Source organism: Hipposideros armiger, unplaced genomic scaffold (genome assembly GCF_001890085.2).
Source record: "Hipposideros armiger isolate ML-2016 unplaced genomic scaffold, ASM189008v1 scaffold_597, whole genome shotgun sequence".
Taxonomy (NCBI): domain Eukaryota; kingdom Metazoa; phylum Chordata; class Mammalia; order Chiroptera; family Hipposideridae; genus Hipposideros; species Hipposideros armiger.
Window position 1 is genome coordinate 379,914 of NW_017731947.1, and position 20,360 is coordinate 400,273.

Sequence of the window (20,360 nt, forward strand, 5' to 3'; positions counted from 1 at the left end):
TACTCAACTCTCAAAGTGCAGGTGTGACCAGATTTTCTGGTTTCTCTTATAGCAGTTTGTGTTTATCAGGAAGAATCTGTATTCCAAACACATGCTTCATCTCACAGGGCAATTACAGATGGCCTCTCTTTAGGTACCAAAACTGCGTATAGAGAGAAGCTTATAGAACCGTTTTCTAGCACAGGCGTTTGCTCCTGAATGGGTAAAGTATGACGAGACCCACCCGTCAACCTAAGCTACCTGAGTGGACTGGGTGGGAGATTAGAAAAGAAAGACACAGACACAAAAGCTGGGATCGGGAGGTCCACTGACCTCTGATGACGTAGCAATGGCCATGTTTATTTTTTGCAGAAAGCTTATGCAGAAAGCAGTAAGCAGCTGCAGGAGGTCTGTTTATTGGGTTAGACATAGTAAGTTACATCCTGTTATGCACATCTCTAAGTGCACAAGCAGGTTACATTTTGTTATGCACATTGCAGAAGCTCCTGCGGCTTCAGCTATTCTTTTTTCTTCTTGGATCAGTGGGAGTGGAATGTTCCCTGAACTGTTCCACAGGCTGTGAGGACCCTGTCAGCTCACAGCCTGCTCCCCACAAAAGTACATGCCCAGATCCTGAGGTTCATAGGAAAATGATTTAATAATGTATAAAAGAAATATAATTTAGGGAAAATATTCTCTGTAGCCTGAGTGCATCTTTTCCTTTAACACAGCATGTAATTTTATCAGAAGTTCAAAAAATAGAGGAGTGGCAGTGTTGAGAGCCTGCTCGATAGCCGGGGCACCTGGGTGATCAGGCCAGGAACCCACTGAAGGGTCCCTGAGCAGTATTGATCGATGCGAGGAACTGAGAAAAGAGATGGCACAGGCACCAAAGTTAGGATTAGGAGGTTCACTAATTGCTGATGGCAGAAAGTGACAGCATTTATTAAAGGTGCACTGCTTATATAGAGAGCAAGTTCCTCTTTTGCCTGCAATAATTTCTTAGCTAAGTATAGGGAATCTGGTAGGGGGTTTTGGGGAATGAGGAACCCATGTCCCTGATGTAAGGGTTTGGAAGTGAGATAATCTCTTGGCAAGAAGTTACATGATTACATAGCATAGACTGATAATATATTTTAAGGTGAAACTGAGGCAAATAGCAACTGTCAGCAAGTCCATGGTGGAAAGGTCCAAAGTTCATAAGTCCATAATTAGACAGTGACATCTGAGGGTCTGGTGGTTGTCGTTCAGGAACTTCTGCTTTTCCGTGGCACTGGAGATGAGCTGGGCGTGGTTGGGTTACATGCTTTTCTGGCAGTTCCCCTTCTGCTGTTCACCCAACATGCAGTTTTGCAGCCTTTTCCTCAGCACACAGAACGTGGGGGTCTGCAGCCACCTTCCATTCTCCACTTGCAGTCAGCCTAGAGTCTCACTACTCTGAGACGGCTCGCAACATGGCAGGAGGAAGAAGGGGGCAAACCTACTTTAGGTAAGAATTAAAACTGTCAAGAAGACACACTGTCATGTGTTTTATTAAGTTTCATTTCATACTTTTATATCAGTTAGAATGTCCCTAATTGTTCTTTTTTTTTTTCCCCTATAGCATTTATATGAGCGTTTCTGAGGAATGGAAAAGAAAATACTCATTCTAATTGAAGTATAAAAGTAATCCCTGCAATATTATTTAGAATTTTGAAACACTAATATATTTTGCCAAGTCCACAAAATTTAAATTTATAGTTCAAAGACTAAAAATCAATTTAATAAAAAAATAGATATCATAGTTAAACTTTGGTTCAAGTCAGTTGAATATTATTTAATTAAAAAGCTCATAAAAAGAAACTGATTAATTCTATTTAAAGAGAAAACTTTAAGTTGGTCAAAACTTTCTCTAAAGGAGGAAGGACTTCTTAAAATATTTTTGCCTGGCTGCCCATTAATTTTTACTTTTTGCATATAGCTAAAATGCCTACTCTAAAAATTACAAAAGCCATCTAATGAATGTGGCCTTCCTAGAATGTAGAAATAAGCTAAAAGTTCTGACATTATAGTTCTATTACAAGATATTACAAGTTCTAAGACAAGATAGCATGGAAGTCAGATTTGCAATAATTAGAAAAATCCAAAACAGTGGGCACATCCTTAAAGTAAGAAGAGCATTAATTGATTAAATAAGGTCTCACTATCCCCTAATACCTGATACTTATGTTAAAACTCACTCAACTCATAAAAAGCACTTGCAAGTGCCACTCTCAAAGCTCAGTGACAAGTTCACTACATGCATTTCTAATGAGCGTTACACATAAAGACCCCTGGTTTTTCTTGTACCTCCCTACAGGGGTCTGTCTGTCTTGATCCATTCAACGTAACTAGCAAGCGAATCATCCTAGACCTTACAACCAATAGCCTAAACCTTATAGAATATAACATTATCAAATAAACTTAGACCTTGATGATATTTTTTAAATCATTGACTTCTGTTAATTTATAAGAAAAAAAAGATCAGGGATGATAAATGACCTAATTAAGGTTATACAGACGCACAGTCAGGGTTAGAAACTAAACATACCTAATCTACATTTCCCCCTGTTCTTCAGTTATATAACTTACACTTTTATAAAATAAATGAAAATTTGATGGATAGGCTAAAAAGAAGAGGGATATTAATAAAAATAAGATGGGCTGATTTTGATATAAGGTACACATTGACTCATTTAGGACATAGTTTCTGATATTAATTTCTATTTTCCTTTAATAATTATAGTAGTTACATATAAATTCTAGGGACTTTTAAGGATTTCACAAACAATTCCACAATAAGTAAAAACAATGTAAATACAAAATGGGAATTCATTTGGTACATGAATTTATTCTCAGATTTTAAACTGGGTTCTCTCTAACTAGAATAGGTTTTCCTTGAAGGCTGGTATAATAAAATGTCTTACTAGTGCTTATATAGCTGCACTGAAACTGTAGATGCCTTGTAGATGTTGTTAAAAGCTAAACTTAAGATGAGCCCTTTGTGACTGCTGGGGTCATGCTTCAGTTTAATGATGAAGCGACATCGCCAGTACTGATAACCTCAACTTTTCTCCCTGCCTCTCATCAAAGTCTTCCTTCTGAAGCCTCAGTAAGTAAGAAGTAAATGAACCACAAGGACTAAAACTAACCCTGGGGAATTTGCAGTTTAATAAAGATCAAAGCCTCCAGCTAAATTGATAAATTCTTGATATTGGAAATCTGGGCATCAGCAAGAATTAAGGCAGGGGAAAAAAACAAACAAAAAACTTTCCAGCACCTGGCAGTCACCCTGTATAAAGAACATAGCTCCAAGTCATAAGTATTTTGGAGTTTTTTGATGATGTTTTCAACAAAAATTGCCTGTTGCTTTTATTGTATTATACTAGTCCCCAGGAATGTTTTTCAGCTCCCTACAGAATGCCAAGAATGGTTTGGATGATGTGGAAGAAACGAACTTCAAAAACAGCAGTGTAAATAAAGGCAGTGTTTTTCAGAATAACTAGTGTCAGCTGTGTGATTCCCTAGGGCAATAATTTGGAGGCTTTTTACCTTTCTAAGGCCAATTTGAGCCATTTCCATTGGACAGAATCTGAGTACTCTTGTATAAGATGTAGTCGTCAGGTTATAAATTAATTTTGAGCATGTCTATAACATTTCCCAGGCTAGAAATACTGTAAATGCTTTCAAATTAATGCTTTTGGGTTTTTCTTTTAGGCTTGGAAAGCTGGGAAAGGAATAGACATGTGGATGTGGGTGTCCACCTGCATATACAGAATATTATAGAGCTACTTCTTGTCTACTTAAAAACGACTAAAAGGAGAAATTAAAATTGAAGATTGCAGAATGTGTTGTAGTTCACAAATTTAAATTTCTAGATTCCTCCTTGAGCCTGTACTCTCAAAGATATGCTAAGACTCCCTTGCTCGGTGTGGCAGCCTAATAAAATTAATAGTGTATGGATTGTAGGCACTGAACCTGCCCTCATACTGTGAAGGTGGTGAAATTTCTCTGAGTTGCTGAAATTGGAACTCACCAGGCCTCTACGTTCTGTAAAGCAAAATTTATCAGACAAAGATAGAAGTCTTTGGAGCAAAGCTGGTCCTTTGGGTATAAGCGTCTGCTCTACCTGCCCCTCATTCTTGGTCCTAGCCACGTTTCCTGTGGAGGTGCAGCCAGTCTTACTCAAGGGTGGGTCTTTCCATCGTGCATTGCAGAGTGACTTCACTGCAGTGCTTTGGTATTGGGCATGCATGAACTTGAGCAAAGTGACCCTATCTTATTTGTTAATTTGACACAGTGAAGTTAATGAAAGTTTGCTGAGCTATTTGAGTTCATGGATGGTTGGAAAACCTCCTCTTGGAGCTGTCATTGGTCAGTCTGAAAAGTCAAGCACGACCTAAAATATATGCGCACCCTAAAACAGAAACAGTCACTTGCCATGTACATGCATTTCCTTGTATTTCTATTGGCATAGTTCATTCGAAAAGTAATATAGATGTTTACTATGTTCTAGGAGATGGATATGCAACATTAGACAAACAGGTTTCTGCCACCTTTGATCTTTCACGCTAACCTCTTTTCACATCTTTACTCAAACAGGTTATCTTTAACCAGACATTACCTAAATACTACCCTTTTTTAGCAGATTGAGGTAATTCAGGCTGCTTCCCACTGGGACTGGGATATAAAGATTCAGGTATTCTTTTAAGTTTGGGCAATATCTGATAGTGCTTGTATTATTATTCTACTCTACAGTTTTTTGGGGTAATTGATTCACAAGGTGGTAACTGAGCCCTGTTCACTGGCTGAGTCTCAAGTGTTGTGGGTTTTAGAGCATTCATGTCACCAGTACATCTCTTTACTTAATTGTCTACTCCTTTCACCAACCCGAGTCTTAAGCTGGAAATTCCTAAACATGATGTCTGTTTCAAAATTTAGCATACATGGCCAGTTGAGTGGCTCAGTTGGTGAAGAGCTTGCTCAAGTGTGTGAGCTCTGAGCAACAGTAATTTGAGTCCCAGCTCGAGCTGAGCTGCCGCTGAGCTACCAACAGGTGGCAGGATGGCTCAGCTAAAAAAAAAAAAAAATTTAGCGTACAAATTAAACTTTATTTTTCTTTATTTATAGTGAAAAGTTGAAGGAACATTTGCACAGCATAGAGCCTTAAGATTAGGATTCTTAGAGATATAAAAAATGAATGCAAATTTTAGCTCCTATGGCATTTATTTAGGATGGCTCCACCCTCAATATAGGCACTTTTGAGAGAAGAAGATTGGGAACCAAGAAAGCTTGAAGTGAAATTCATCCCTGTGATTTACTAGTTCCATGGTCATGTTAGTTGCTTACCTTTTATAAAACTCACTCTCCTTATCTTTATTTATTTATTTAGGACATTGTACTATTTTCAATTTTTATTTTTTTAAGATTTTTAAATTAAAATATAGCTAACATGCAATATTATATTAGTATTGGGTGTATACTATAGTTGCCCAACATTTATATACCTAAAGGAGTGATCACTATGATAAGCCCCACAACCATCTGACACGTACCATGCTATCACAATATTATTAACTATATTCCCCATGACTTACTTGTTTTACACCTGGAAATTTGGACCTCTTATTCCCCTTCACCTTTCCCCCTTTTTAAATTTTTCAATTATAGTTGACATTCAGTATTATTTCATATTGATTTTAGTGTACAGTGTAGTCTTTGGACATTTATATAGTTTAAGAAGTGATCCCCCTGACTCGCCTAGTACCCACCTGGCACTATATATAGTTATTACCATATTATTGACTATATTCTCTATGCTTGTACTTTACAACTGCATAACTATTTTGTAACTACTGATTTGTGCTTCGTAATCCCATCACCTTTTTCACCCTCCCCCACAACACCCCTCCTATCTATAACACTCTCCTTATCTTTAAAATAAGCATACAAATTACTTTGTAATAATGCTGTGAAAATTAACTGAGATAACATGTAACAAGTGCTCAGATGATATATTATTATCCCTGAGCTGCTTTTCCATAAGGATCAAAAGGTGAAAATAGGGGTGTGTAAATTTTATCTAGAGCTGTTATGAACAAAATAGTGCTTGTGGCTTTTAATAGAAATATGCTATGGATAATAGTACCTTATATTTACTTAGTGATACAGTTTTGAAGCACTTAATATGTATTATACCTGGAGTCTGTCTATCTGAGATCCTTTTAAACAAACTATAGTATATATGTTAAATATGTAATAACATTCTGTCTATTATTTTGTATTGTTACTATCAGGAAAGATAGAAAAATAGGTTGAGAGAGCCAGTGCAATGTAATTTACAAAGGACCTGTTCTGGGACCAGCATTATACAAGACCACCTGATACAATGATGACTAAGACGTTGCTCACAGTCTGGCAAAGGATATTTTAGCAAATACTTATAAGGTTACCTAATAACTAGAATGAATTATCACTCCATTATAGGCTATAAAGACACTGACTTGACTTCCTCAGAATTTTTGGGAGGCTCAACATTAAAAGTGAAAAATTCTGTGCAAAGTTATTTTAATACCCTGATTCTGCAATAATGGGTAGCTAAAATACTGTAGGGCCATAGGTGAAGGGTCATGGGGCAAAGTTCCCAAGTGAAAAGAAGAGGAGTTTTGGAGTGAGTCAAATTTGGTTTCAAATCCTAATTCTTTCACTTAATATCTTTATGAACACAGGCACGCATCCTAAGATCACTGGGGTTCAACTTCCTTGATTACAAAATTAGGGTAATTTCTATATCAAAAGGATATTTAAGCATTAGAGAAACATTAGGCAAACTTTGAGCGAAGCTTTAGTTGTTTATTATAAGGGGATCACTGCAATGGTTAGTTCTCTGAGGTAAGCAGAGCTTAATTCAGCATCTGAAACATAGAGTTCAGTCCTGTGTTCTCTCCATTCCTCAGCACTTATAACAAATCTGTATCATTCCTCTGATCCCTACCAGGTTCAGTTACTGATTGCTGGTTCTATTTTCATATGTATCATATTTGTATCCAATTAAATTTTACATTCCATAAAAGCCAGTATTGTGTTTTTGATAATTCCCTTTCACATCACTTAGAGCCATGTTTGGTAGATAACATAGATACTTATGTAATGTTTGGCTCTTACTTGGTCACCTTTCTTCTTTACTTTTTCTATATTGCATTCTGTCTTTCAAACTTCAGAAGAATGATAGAGCTGCAGAAAATCTAAAGGTTTCCATATTCAATCAATATACGCTCTCATGGTAATATTAGGGATTTTGTTAGAATGATGTGAACAACATAAAATTCAAAAGAAGTAACTGATTCCAGGTCTTACTATTCCTGGGAAATAGTGATAACACATTTTCACATGCAAGGTTAAACATTCCTGTGGTGTGGTATAGTAGAGGTAGAAATGAGACAACCTACTACTATGCAACAATAACTTATGAAGTCCTTCAAGGTAGACACTGTGTCTTCCATACCTTTGCATTTAATTTCCTGTACACGGAGAGCACTTAATAAATGTTGAAACAAATAGGTAAGTAAATAATTGAGAAGACTCAGACTCTCCAACCTACTTACCCATGATTTATAGTGTGCCCCTAGGAAATGCATTCAGAGTAATTTGGAACTTAAGATGTGGCAGCATCTTCACAGCTGAGGTGGTACGTGCTCTGAACTTGGAGGGAGGTGAGGGAGGACCAGGCTTTCTGATGAGTGAAAGACCGTGGTTTGGGGAGGAGAGGGCCATATAATATCACTCTTGGCATCAATAACCTATTACATATCTACATTTATACAAAGTCATATTTTTTATTTGATGGCTAGACACTCAAATCATTCTATAAATGATTTGCATTCAGTCTTGTTAATATGTTCCTTTTTCTATTTCTAGAAAATATATGCTTAATGTAATGCACCAAGTTAGTCAGTTTTACAGAATTAATGATAAACTTTGCAAACTTGACCAAGTATGATAAAGTGCTGCTACCTTTCACGTCTGCCTTCATAAAGAGATAGTTAAAGAAAAAAAAAATTTAAGGAAATTAAAAAGCTTAGAACTGTCCCCTGGAAACATACTTCATATATTTATTTTTTTACTCTTAGCAAGAAATGTCCTTGCTTAACAGGTAGTTGGCATGACTTCCAACTCAAAGGAGAACTCGATTTGACATTCAGGAACAATTTGCTTTCAGTTTAGTTTTCTTAAAAATATATATTCATTTATTTTTTGCAGTTAGAGTTGACATTCAAGTGCTAGCACTTGGGTGGCGCAGGCCTCTGATCTGTCAGCCTCCTCAGTTCAGTGAGACCTGTGTGCTCAGTTTGGCTCCATCTCTCTGCACAGCACTTCAGCAGTTGCCTTGGGGCATGAAAATGGGGAGAATGTGGAACTCACATTATATGCTCTTCTTCTCAAAAGGATTGTAGCTTGTTAGTTATTGCTGGTGACCATTGCCTCATATATTTTTTCTAGTTTTAGATTTGCTTAAGGAAGGACTTGTCTGGCTATTCTATCATGACCAGGAAAGAAAATCTCCACCCTTTAGCTTTGAAGTGGTTGAAGTATTAGGGAAAAGTAGAGATGCGGAAATATCATCAAGAAGACTGTTATCCTATTTAGGAACTTGTATTGATTTATATTTTGCCTTAAATTACACAATATATTTAAACATCCTATTTATCAATAGCAACACTGAGATCATTTTTGCATAATACACTTTGTTCATTATAAACAAAATTAATTGATAATGATGCCTATTCCTTTTAGCAATGCTTATAGAAAATATGGATAATCTAACCATGCAGTCAGGAAAAAAAATTGTTGCATTACCTTTCTTTCCCTTAAAAGAAAATGTTTCTTTGCAATCCATCATAGTAGCATCTTTGATAGAAACTGTACCTTCCCATAACATCATTAGCCTATCTTTTATTCTTAAATCATTTGTTTCCAATTTTAGAATTTGGAGTAAACTTATAAAAAACAATTCGAATGGGTGACTTAAAAACATTAACAAGCAATAATTACAGCATATTTCTTAGGTGTTATGATGTTTACAAAAGTATCCACACTTGTTAAATTATTTTCTTGAGTTAAACTAGTTCAATTTGAAAAGAAATTTTAATTGTTCTCACAATAAAAATACTCTGTGGGAAAATTTCTTCCATCTCTCTGTAAAAATGAGATGTTTCCCTGATGACAAGTTTGCTTTATACTCTGGCTCTTAATTCTTACTCCCAGTTAGTTGAACCTCTCTTTACTCCTAGTCATAAAACCTGAGTGGCTCAATATTGTATCTGAGGAATATATTCATGACCATATTAGAGTTGAACTCATCCATAGCAAAAATACATTTGAGACATTGATCCTTTTCTTACTGCTTGAGAACCTTTCTTTTAAACTCAGTCATGCCAGATCAACAATGTTGTTTAACAAAATAGAAAGTGGATATTTGTAGAACTGTAGAATTGAGTCTATTAAAAATTCTTAAAAAATATATATCTTCTAGTAAAATATAGATTTCTTTTCCAGCAGTAAGGTCTTCTGGAAGGAGTAAAATGCAGAGAGAATTTTATGATCACCAGCTGGAAAATTTTCTCTGAAAAGAGAATAACTAGAATTAATAGAAGAAAGAGAAAAGGAAATGCACATTTACAGAGTTCCTGCTCTGAGATTCTGTGAGCGTTTTTTACATATTATCATAATTAAGCTTTGAACAATTGTATTAGTTATATAGTGTCACTTCATTTTTTTTTTTCCAGTTAAGGAACATGAGGCTTCGAGAGTTAAATAAGTGAATTTAATTTATGAAACAGTGTTAGAACCATGTTTCCAATGCTTATTATCAGTTGTACGCAGGCTCAGAGTTGTTAAATATTTATGATAAAACTATTAAATGCTAAAAGCTGTGTATCTCTCAGGATAGGCTCAGATATGCTGTAGTAATAAGCACCAAAATCTCTAAGGATGAAAACACTGATGGTTAACTTCCCACTTTAGGAATAGGGGTACTGGCAAATCCTACCATGTTTCTTAAAGTGTTCCACCCAGAAAAAACACATATAACTTGTACTCACCTATCTTTGGTCAAAGAAAATGCCTGGATTACTGAATTTAACGAGGACAAAGGCTGTATGCCTGGAAGAAGAACTGGAAATCTCAGTGAGCAAACAACACTATGGACTTCCTAGCCAGGCTTCGAACCTACATCAGACTGATTCCACAAGTTATACCTTTTAAATATTATCATGTTGCCTCCCTATTTTTAAAAAACCCTCCACCCACCTCACATCCTCAGTTTTTTCTGTATACTCCTGCAAAAGTGTTTCCTTAAAAAAAATGAATTTAATGTCTTCATCCTTTTTCTTAAAATTACGTAAATTCCTGTTTAAGAAGTGACTTCCTTTCTACCTAGTTTGATGTGACTGATTCTTCAGAACTGACCCCAACTTGTCTCTCTTTTCTGATGTTTCATTATTTGTAACATTCTCAAGTCACAAAAAAAAGCCCTTTCAGTTTGAGGTGTGGTATTGTAGGCTGGTTGAGAACATGGACTCGGGAATGGATTGCTCGGTTCAAAATCTTGCTATGTCACTTGCTAATTGTGACTTTGGTCAAGTTACCTAAACTCTTTGCACCTCAAATTTCTAATTTGTAAAATTGGAATAATTGTAGTATGATTTTCAAGAGTGCTTGTAAGTATTTGGTGAATCAGTATATGTAAGCACACAGAACAGTAGCTGAAACAGAAGCCACTAACTATTTATTATTGTTATATGTTATGTTATTTCATGCCTCCAAGCCATTCTACCTATTTACTTACTCTTCCCTAGCAACCCGGAAAACTGTTACCTTTAAAGACTGCTCAGATATTGCTATTTGTTTTTAAAGAATTTTATAATGAAGAGTGAAGTATTTACTGTGGAGTACTTTGTTCTGACTTTCAACTCTTAGTAATTCACATATCAGTCAATCAACAAATGTTATTAGGTATCTTTCCTATTGCCAGCAGTCCATATGGCATCATAGGAACTTAAAAGAAAAGGAGAAATGTATGATAATTATTTTTGTTTCTGTAATTTAGTTGGGGGATGATACTGACAAAATAATTGGAACATTGTAAGTCCTAAACTTTGCAGTACCAGCTGTAAGTAAGAGTCCAGAAAAAGAGAAACAATATGATCTACACTGGATAGAGAGAGAGACATATCCTTAATAGTTTGAGTGTCATGAGGCATGTCTGATGGTGGTCTTATGATGTCTCACCACGTTATCTTACATCATAGTTCTGCCACCTATTTTGTGTGTCCAATAACTCTTCGTTGTTTTTTTTTTTTTTAATTTTATTGGGGAATTGGAGAAGGGAAACAATGTTGGGGAATTGGAGAAGGGGAACAGCCAAGTTGTTGTCCTTCAATCTTAGTTTTGGAGGGTCCAGCTAGCTCAACTCCAAGTCCAGTCGCCATCTAGCTGCCTCTTGGCAGCTCGTGGCCACTCAGCTCAAGGTGACGTGTTCAATCTTAGTTGTGGGTTGGCGTAGCCCACCATCCCATGTGGGAGTCGTACCGGCAACCTTGTTGTTAGGAGCACGTGCTCTCACCAGCTGAACCATCTTGCTAACCTGTTGGCAGTTCAGCGGCAGCTCAGCTCCGGCTCAGCTCACTGGCCCTTGTGGGAATCAAACCGGCGACCCTGTTGCTCAGAGGTTGCGCTCTTAGCCAACTGAGCCACTCGGCCAGCCCAATAACTATTTCTTGAGTAAATGAATGAATTCTCAGCTCACAGACAAAGTAAAATATGAGTCAGGAATAAAGGATTGGTATTTGGATCTGACATTTATCTACTATGGCGTGTGATTAATTCTGAAATCTGTATTCCCTTATTCATCAGGATGAAGAGTAGGCGTTAATACCAAAAGCCAACAAACATTAATTTCTTTCTGTACATTTTTCCAAAGGAATATATAAATGAAAAAAAGAAAAATGTACCATGTACATAAATGTCAAGGACATTTATTAAGATTGTATTTGAAGAGCGTCTCAAAGTTGAGGTTCTCAAATTTTGTGTTTACAGAATTAGGAAGACAGGATTTTTTTTTCTTGCCATTAAAAAAGCCAAGCTCTTCTTTGTTGCAAAGCATTGATCCAACAAATGCTTGATACAGTTAGCTCAAAGGCATAAAACAGCTGTAGTGCTATAAGGTGGCATCAGGGCCAGTATGTGCAAGAGGAGAATATCAGGACAACTCTGAAGAATTTATTCTAATTTGGAAAAATCTCTTAATTCTGAATAGTTTTTGTTAGGCACGGCTGAGGAATGAGTCGCAGGAGACCAAAATTCGTCAATTAAAATGTATTTGGCATGTTTGAGCAGCGGGAGGTCAGGTTAGAAAAGACCATAACCTCCCTGAGTAAGAGGGCTATGGGGGAGGTAACCAAGGCTGTTCCCCCTTCAATGCTTCAGGGGCTTTTCCATGCATCATCATCACCACTGAGTTTTGGGGTGTGGCCATGTTCTCTTGCTCTGTATCCTGGTTTCCATGCCGTTGTCTGGGAATGTACAGGTCCAGTGATCATGGGCTTGTGTGTGAAAAATACAAGCCAGCAGGTACAAGCAAGCAGGGAGCAAGACAAGATGGCTTCTAAGATAAGAAGGTTTGTATTCAGCACATTCCCTGAGGTTTCTTCTGCTCCTGGTCTAACAGTTTTTGCTATTGATCTGTAGCCATTCACCCTTTTGTTGACATTGCTCTTTCTCAGTAGCTGAGAAATCTCTCTGTATCTCTTTTGGACTCTGCTTCCACTCTTAATCTGGGTTAGTGTATTTTTTTTTTAACCTCTCTCAAGCATAGAAGGGCTGAGCCTATTTTACTCTGATTGTTTTACATTATATTCCCCTGCCGGAAATGAATTCTAGGATCCATTCACTGTAGACCTTTCTCAGAGAAAGGTAGAATTTTCAGAGAGAGGAAGATGTGCTCTTCTTTGATGTTTTTCTGGAGGCTCCTCCAGCCTTCTCTCTTCCCAGGGCATGCTGGCTTTGCTTCCTCTCCTGCAACCCATCCCTGGGCCCCCTGTGGACTAGAAACAAGCTAGGGTTCAAGTGTTATCTCTACTACCCATGAACTTTGACATCTTTCGTAGGCCTCTTATTCAACCTAGGTCTTATTTTTCTCATCTGAAAAGTGAGGATAATGTTGTGTACTTCTTATGCTGTTTTGAGGATTACATGATAGAGTCTTTAAAGTAGCACAGATAATTCAGAAATTGTATCTCTGAATAATCGAGGCTCAGCTAAATATCATGATTTGTATTTTTTCATACATTCACGGTAGCTATGATAGGGAAATTTCTCTTTTCTACCTTTTATATAAAGCTTTCTTAACTAAAGGAAGAAGGAGGAAATAGATATGCTCAAACAGCAGTTAGAAGCTTAGAATCACTTTGTATCAATATTTTCTCAGAAAATGTTCCCTGTGGCTTTTTTAAGAAATATTTTTTGTATCGTTTTACCAGTGGGAAAGAAACTGTTAACTTTGTATAGAAATAAATTATTCTAGTCTGAGGCAATGATCCTATCATCAATGGATTAAAATCAATGCCTCCAGATAATCAGCTCCATTTAGCACTCCTCTTTGCCTCCTTATCAGCTTTCCTTTCTTCACTAAATTTCCTCGCCCAAGGCCTTTTCTTTATTTGCAGAAGTTTTAGTTTTACTCTACTGACTTGATAATGATGCAGTGTTTCTCTCAGGATTTATCATGGCCTCATACTGAGACAGGCATTTTGTTTTAACAATGCAGTTCCTCAAAGACTGGCTGCCAGAGCCTATAGTGGCTCTCCAAACCCAAACTTTACAGATTAATAAGCAGGACACTCTGTGAACACTACAGAAGACACTTTGAATGTTTTATGGGCTGAGGTAATCAAAGTACTTTTTTTTTGAGAGACAGATTAATTTAAACCGTAAACCTGTTAATATGAAACTAAAAATGTCAAAGAAAGGTAACTTTTATTCTGAAAAAGAGAAGAATCATGGAGAAAGTATAGAGTTCTAAGAAATAACCTCCACCTTTTCCAGTCATTCATCCTACTAATAATATGTATCCATAATGTGAGTGGGAGTTAACCCGCACAAATATGCATGAGTAATGTCAGAAACATGAACTATCCACTGTTCAAAAATAATTTCAGGCAATATCGTTTGCCGAACGTGCATGTCAAAGTTTTATTAAAAACTTGCTGTGCAGCAGACTTAACAATTTCCCTCTTGGTAGGGACATTTTCTGAGAAAAGACTGTGGCAAGATAAATATTGTCAGAGGAGGTACTGAAAGAAAATATGCTGATTAAAATTCTCTAGACCCTTGACTGATGGACAGAGGAGGGATGGGATGATTGGTTGGTTTCCTTAACAAACTTTTTTTTGTTGTTATCAAATGTCCTTTAATTTAGTTGACAATATGATACATATTGTATAAGAAACGCACAGTAGCTTTGCAGTGCAATTTCAAAGTGTATACTAATTGGAATACAGAGGTTAAACACTGGTGTACTGATAGCATTTTTGAACTTTGGATAAACTGCATACAAAACTTAGAATTCAAATATTAGCCAATCTGGAAACTTTACTTCCCATAATATAAAAATGATACTTTGAGATGCAAAATATTTTTTTTCACTAAACAAACTATATAAACATTTAAAATAATTAAAAACTCAACTTTAGAATTTATAAAGATTAGCTATAAAAATATATTGGCAGTCACTTTTATAAATGTACCATTCACTACATTACAAAATAGTCTCTAACATAAAATGGCTTTAATAACTGTACTATTTTAGAATCTGATAAACCATACATTAAATCGATTATAAAATCCTCTTGGGAAACTTTGGTATGCATCTTCAGAAGGTTTTTAAAAAATACTCTAATATCACCTCAAGGGCCTGTAAACATTCCATTCTATTAAAGCACAACAGAATAAGTAATGTATATTCAACTGCTTACAAGATATAAAATCAAAAAACAATTATATCTTTGTAGAAAATCACCAGAATTCCCAGAATAACCAAAAAACAAACTATTTAAAAGTATCAAACTTTTAAACAGTTCTCTTTCCATTCTGATTTAAAAATACTACAAAATCACCACACTCCATTCATGTACCTTAAGTAGGACAAGGCCTCAAAAGCAGTATAACCCAGTCTCAAAAAAGTCTCTGATTCCAATAAACAAACTTAAAAACTCATTTAAAAAACTTGACAATAGAACAAGTATATGTATTCAGACACATAATTTACATATTTAGTTATGTATTAGCTCTTCTTTTATATTTGTAATTTAAAATTTATTGGCAGAAATAAGATATACACATACACACAACTGAAAAAAGTAAGTTTTAGGAAATAGTAAGAAATGCAAACCTATAGGGTAAATTGATTTTTAAAATTTCAATTTACCAAATTTTATCTATGATTTTTAGATTACTGACAATGATTGTTATTTAGAAAATTCAAACTGATGCAAGTTCATTTCCTGCTTCTTGAGTATGTTTAATTTTTAGAGCTTCCAGTTGTGCTAGTAACTTCCTTGAGGTCATTTTCCACTTTATCCTCTGTCACCAGATCTCTTGCATAAGACATTTATCTCTGAGTTGCAAAAGCCTAAATAAAAGCTTCATTTTTGACCTTCTAATTTATAAAACTCCACTAAACAGAAAAAAATCCATCTAATTCTTAGACAAGTCCACAAAATACAGTCTTTAAGAATCAAACACTTATGGGAATAAAGATCCTTCAAAGTATTTAACTCTTCTATTAGAGTTTTATTTTGATTTTCCAGGACTGCAACTCGATTTTCGAGGCATTTCACATATTCTTTCTTCTTTCTGCGACATTCTCGAGCAGTTTCTCTGATTCTTGTCTGGAATATTTTGATTGTTCTTGGCCCTTTACTCTTCTATAAATTTTAGAATCAACTTGTCAGGTTCTTCAAACAACCTGTTTTCATCAACCTTATTTCTCTTTTTAATTGGGGGTCATCTGTCTTAGTTGTCGGAAATGTAAGAGTCACCGGAGAGGTCATCACCACAGTTTGTGGCAGCGAAGTAGCTGAAGGTGTGGTATGGATTTGATATGTCTGCATATCTCCTGATGCAGTTTGGACAACCACCTGGTTGCTGGGCACAAGTATTTGCTGTCCATCAGAAGTCTGCGCATACTGGAGAATTGTTGTACCTTGTTGACTACTGACTGAATTTGTCATGGTTAATGTCTGAAGTCCCTGTACTCCATCTGTGCCTGGACTGGCCAGGTGTAAGGCTCCATTTGGGGCAATGGCAATGTACTGTCCGGTGCTAGTCTGATAGATGGGAGTTGGAACAGACATAGAAGTGACAGCAGAAACTCCAGGGTTTTCTCCATCTCCTTTTCTGCCCTGTGTGTCTTCAGAAGATATGTCCTTCAAAATTTTTCTATAAGATGGGCGCTATAGGATCCCGTGGGGTTTCTGCGAGGAGCCTATACTATCAGATGAGTTCTGAGACTCCTCACTTTCTGATAAAGATGATACCGTTTGCACGTGTGGTGGGTGAATTACAGAAGACTGAGCTCTCTGGATGACCCCCTGAACCTGTACTTTGTCTCCAGGAAGAGGTACAATTGTCACTGGCGCAGATCCTCTTAATGACATCTGTTGAGCAATATGAGAAATATGAGCTCCCTGAGCTGTTGAACCGGGTTGCGTTGCTGTCTCTGACGTCTTGTGGGAATCTTCCATAATCAACTGTGGCTGCCGCCTTGCCGCTGACCCTCCATGAACAAATTTTAATCTTAGTAAAGTGCATCAGATAATTTCTTGAGCATTTTAGCTTCCCAGAATGAGGTTGTCAAATATGTTAAGTGGTAACTTTCTGTCCCAGATCAAGCTTGGGACATTTTTTTCCCCCCATCATTATAATTTTAAAATAAATAATTATAAATATAAATTTTAATTCTACACCAGCACCATCTGTGACCTAGCACAGCCAGCCTAAAACTTTACTGCTCAACATTCATGTATGTACAGTGTCATAAGTTTTCCCTTTCTTCACTGTTTTTGGGAAGAGCATGTAGTGGGTGGATATAAAATGCCAGGGTCTTCACACCCTAGAGCACCTGTGTGCTCCTGCTGACCTCCGAAGTATGGGAGAATTCTTGGGCCTGGCAGCAAAGGACCAAGTTCAAAGAGCCTTCAGAGTTATAAAAGCATCTTCCAACATCCCAGGTTCTACAGTTGTAGGTCACTGCAGACAAATTACTGAGCTCACGCTGCCTGACTAAAGTGTTCCAAGGAAGCAACTGTGCAGAGGAATGAATTTAGCATTAGCCGCAGGATTACCTTTAAAATGCAATAAATATGGCTATCTATGTGGGATTGCCAAATGGGCTTCAGAAAAATCAACTTGATAAAATCTAGTCTAACAAATAAAATAAGAAAATGCATGTATCTAAGTGTTAAGATTTTATCACCATAGCCATGATCATGATCATCATCATCATCATCATCTCCAGTGGCATTTTAAGGAAAAGTGGGTCCTGATAAATAGGCCTTGCTTGGTCCTGTAGAATAGGTGTGGGTGTGCAAGTTTGTTGAATAGTTCTGTATAATGAAGTAAGGAAGTGATTGCCGTTTGGGGAATCGGGAGAAAGAAGATGGAGGCTGAAAAATGGTGGGTGGTCATTGCATGAGTAAAACTGAAGGAGATTAATCCTATTGACAGTCTTCTGGGAACTATAGGATTTTGGAGCTAGACACGCCTATTTTAAGAAGTTTGCTGTGGAACGTGTGATGTAAACATAAACTTACTGTAATTTTTTGAATGAAATTTACATAGGTTACTAACACCTTTCATTCAAGTGTATTATTTCTGGATAATGCATTGAGTTCTGTGTTAAGTACTGCAAAGTCAGCAGGGGGTGCCTACTTAGAGATATATTACGTGGGAAATGAGTTGATAGAAATTTATCATACATCTTTTATTTTTAACTACAATATGCATTTGAACATCTTTTGCATCTAAACCACATCATTTTGCTTCTAACCAAATTGAGGATATATGTTAGAAACCTCTTAAAATGTCTTTCAAAGTATTCAGTCTCTTGTGCTAACTTGTCCATAAATTATTTGTAATGTCAGCATTTGCCAAAATAATTTTTGTTTTTTCAAAATGGAATCAGTTTTAACAATTTTGGAACAGAACTTGTTTTAATACAGAATAATTATCAGGCAATGATACTTTACTCAGGAAATAATATTTTCCTGTGGTAAGAGAAGCAGGATATACCTAGGAAAAGGATGGATTGTATTAAAATTGTGAATGAAAACACATATGTGCTTGAATATAGAATATATAATGTACAGTTGACATTTGAACAGCATGAGAGTTAGGGCCCTAACCCACCCTCCCACACAGTGGAAAACTGGGTATAACTTTTGACTCTCCAAAAACTTTGTAGTTGACCCTCGCTAACCCCAGGGAGAGGTTGGTTCCAATACCCCCATGGATACCAAAATCCTTGGATGTCCAAGCCCCTTATATACAGTAGCTTAGAACAATGAATGCAGTTGGCCCTTTACATCCACAGATTCTCAATCTCGGATGGAAGATACTGTTTTCAATCTGCAGTTGGTTGAACCTGTGGATGGGAAACCTGAGAATACAGATGGCCAACTGTACTCGTATATTTACTGAAAAAAAGCACCTGTATAGGTGGACCCATGGAATTCAAACCTGTGTGGTTCAGGGGTCAACTGTAGTTACATACATGTGCAACTCATAGTTTAAATATTGGTATTATTATTTTATTGATGACATTGAGGCTCAAAGGGCTTGAGTGTGTTGCCCAAGATCATATAGCTCATCAGCCTGAGCCAGACTATATCGCATTCCTGGACAAATTAGAAAAAGTTGCTCTCTGGATACCTGGAGGCTGAGTGTTGGCTGGATATCAGATCAGGCCTCTTCCAAGCCTGGCACCTTTGCACAAGACAAAACATTGCTCAACCTACCTGTCTGCCTTATGCTTTTGAGGCCCCTGCTATGCTTACTCTTCACCAATCAAATAGAAGGGGAAGACTATATATAACTATATATAACTGTTTTGGGCAGATGCACAGAAGCCAAATTATTTTTGTACTTGGATCTCTAAACAGGAGTTAGTGTTTCTTAAATAATGATGATGATTTTATAGAGTCAAAACTAATTTTGACTGAGCAGCCAGTACCTCAGTAAACACTAATGAGTGTTTATAATAGGAAAATACATCACTAGTTAGTTAGAGGAATATTTTCTGAAATAGCTTTTGCGCAAATGTGATTTACCTCACAATCAAAATCTTAACGAAGTTATTCAGGCACGGATTAATATTCTATTTCATTACTATTGGAACAATCATGAAATGGAAAGATTGAGTTATTTTTGGATGATTGTCTTTTTTTTTTTTTGGCCCTAAATGGACACAAATATATTTTTCACAAAAGTGTAGTTTGTATAAGCATCTTCCTTTTCTTTAATAATCCAGTCTGAAGGCGTTTAACATAAATTATTTTTCCTTATAACCCAAACTTTCCATTTTAAAACTGATACTTAAAATGTTATACTTTTACCCATTTTGTAAGAGGATATTATAAAAGTAAGGTGACATAATGGAAAGATTATAGGTTCTGATATCAAAGAGAACTAGGTTGCTTTTTTTTGGTTTGTTTGTCTTAAGTTATTGTCTTTCTTTGAAATTCCATTTCTTCTTCCATTAAATGTTTTCATGTGACCCACAGGGTATTGCTTGTGATCTCTGCTTCCATGTAATAAAAGTACTTGATAATTGCCAGGCAGGAGGAGGATGGAGGGTCTGCTGAATAAGAAGGGAGTTAAGTGATACAAAATTCCAGTTATAAAATAAATAAGTCACAGGGCTGTAATGTCAGCATAAGGAATATAATCAATACTATCATAATAACCTTGTATGGTGACAGGTGGTTACTAGACTTATGATGATCACATCATAAGGAATATAAATGTTAAATCATTATGTTGTATACCTGAAACTCCCAGTACTTTCTTTTCTCTCCCAGTGACTATAGTTGACATAATATTGTATGTCAACTATACTTCAATTTTTAAAAAGTACTAGTATCGCTAAACAGCATGTGTTTAATCAGCCTCACAAATCCTCCAAGACTCAAAATGCCAGGGGTACTTTACTCAGGCTGTTGGATCAACGGAAATCCCAAAGGGAGTTTCTCCTTGAACAAAGAGAATGAGAGGGTGTTATAGGGGAGAGAAAAGCAGCCAAGTGCCAG

General features: G+C 36.4%; 1 protein-coding gene across 1 annotated transcript; it reads right to left on the reverse strand.

Annotated features, from left to right (window-relative positions):
• Positions 1–660: 660 nt before the first annotated feature.
• Positions 661–16,799, reverse strand: LOC109371882 (cyclic AMP-dependent transcription factor ATF-1-like). The gene is given in 3 exon segments (XM_019624641.1): positions 661–899; positions 15,779–15,931; positions 16,019–16,799. Coding segments are annotated over 3 exon segments (1,173 nt in total).
• Between the last annotated feature and the right edge of the window lie 3,561 nt (positions 16,800–20,360).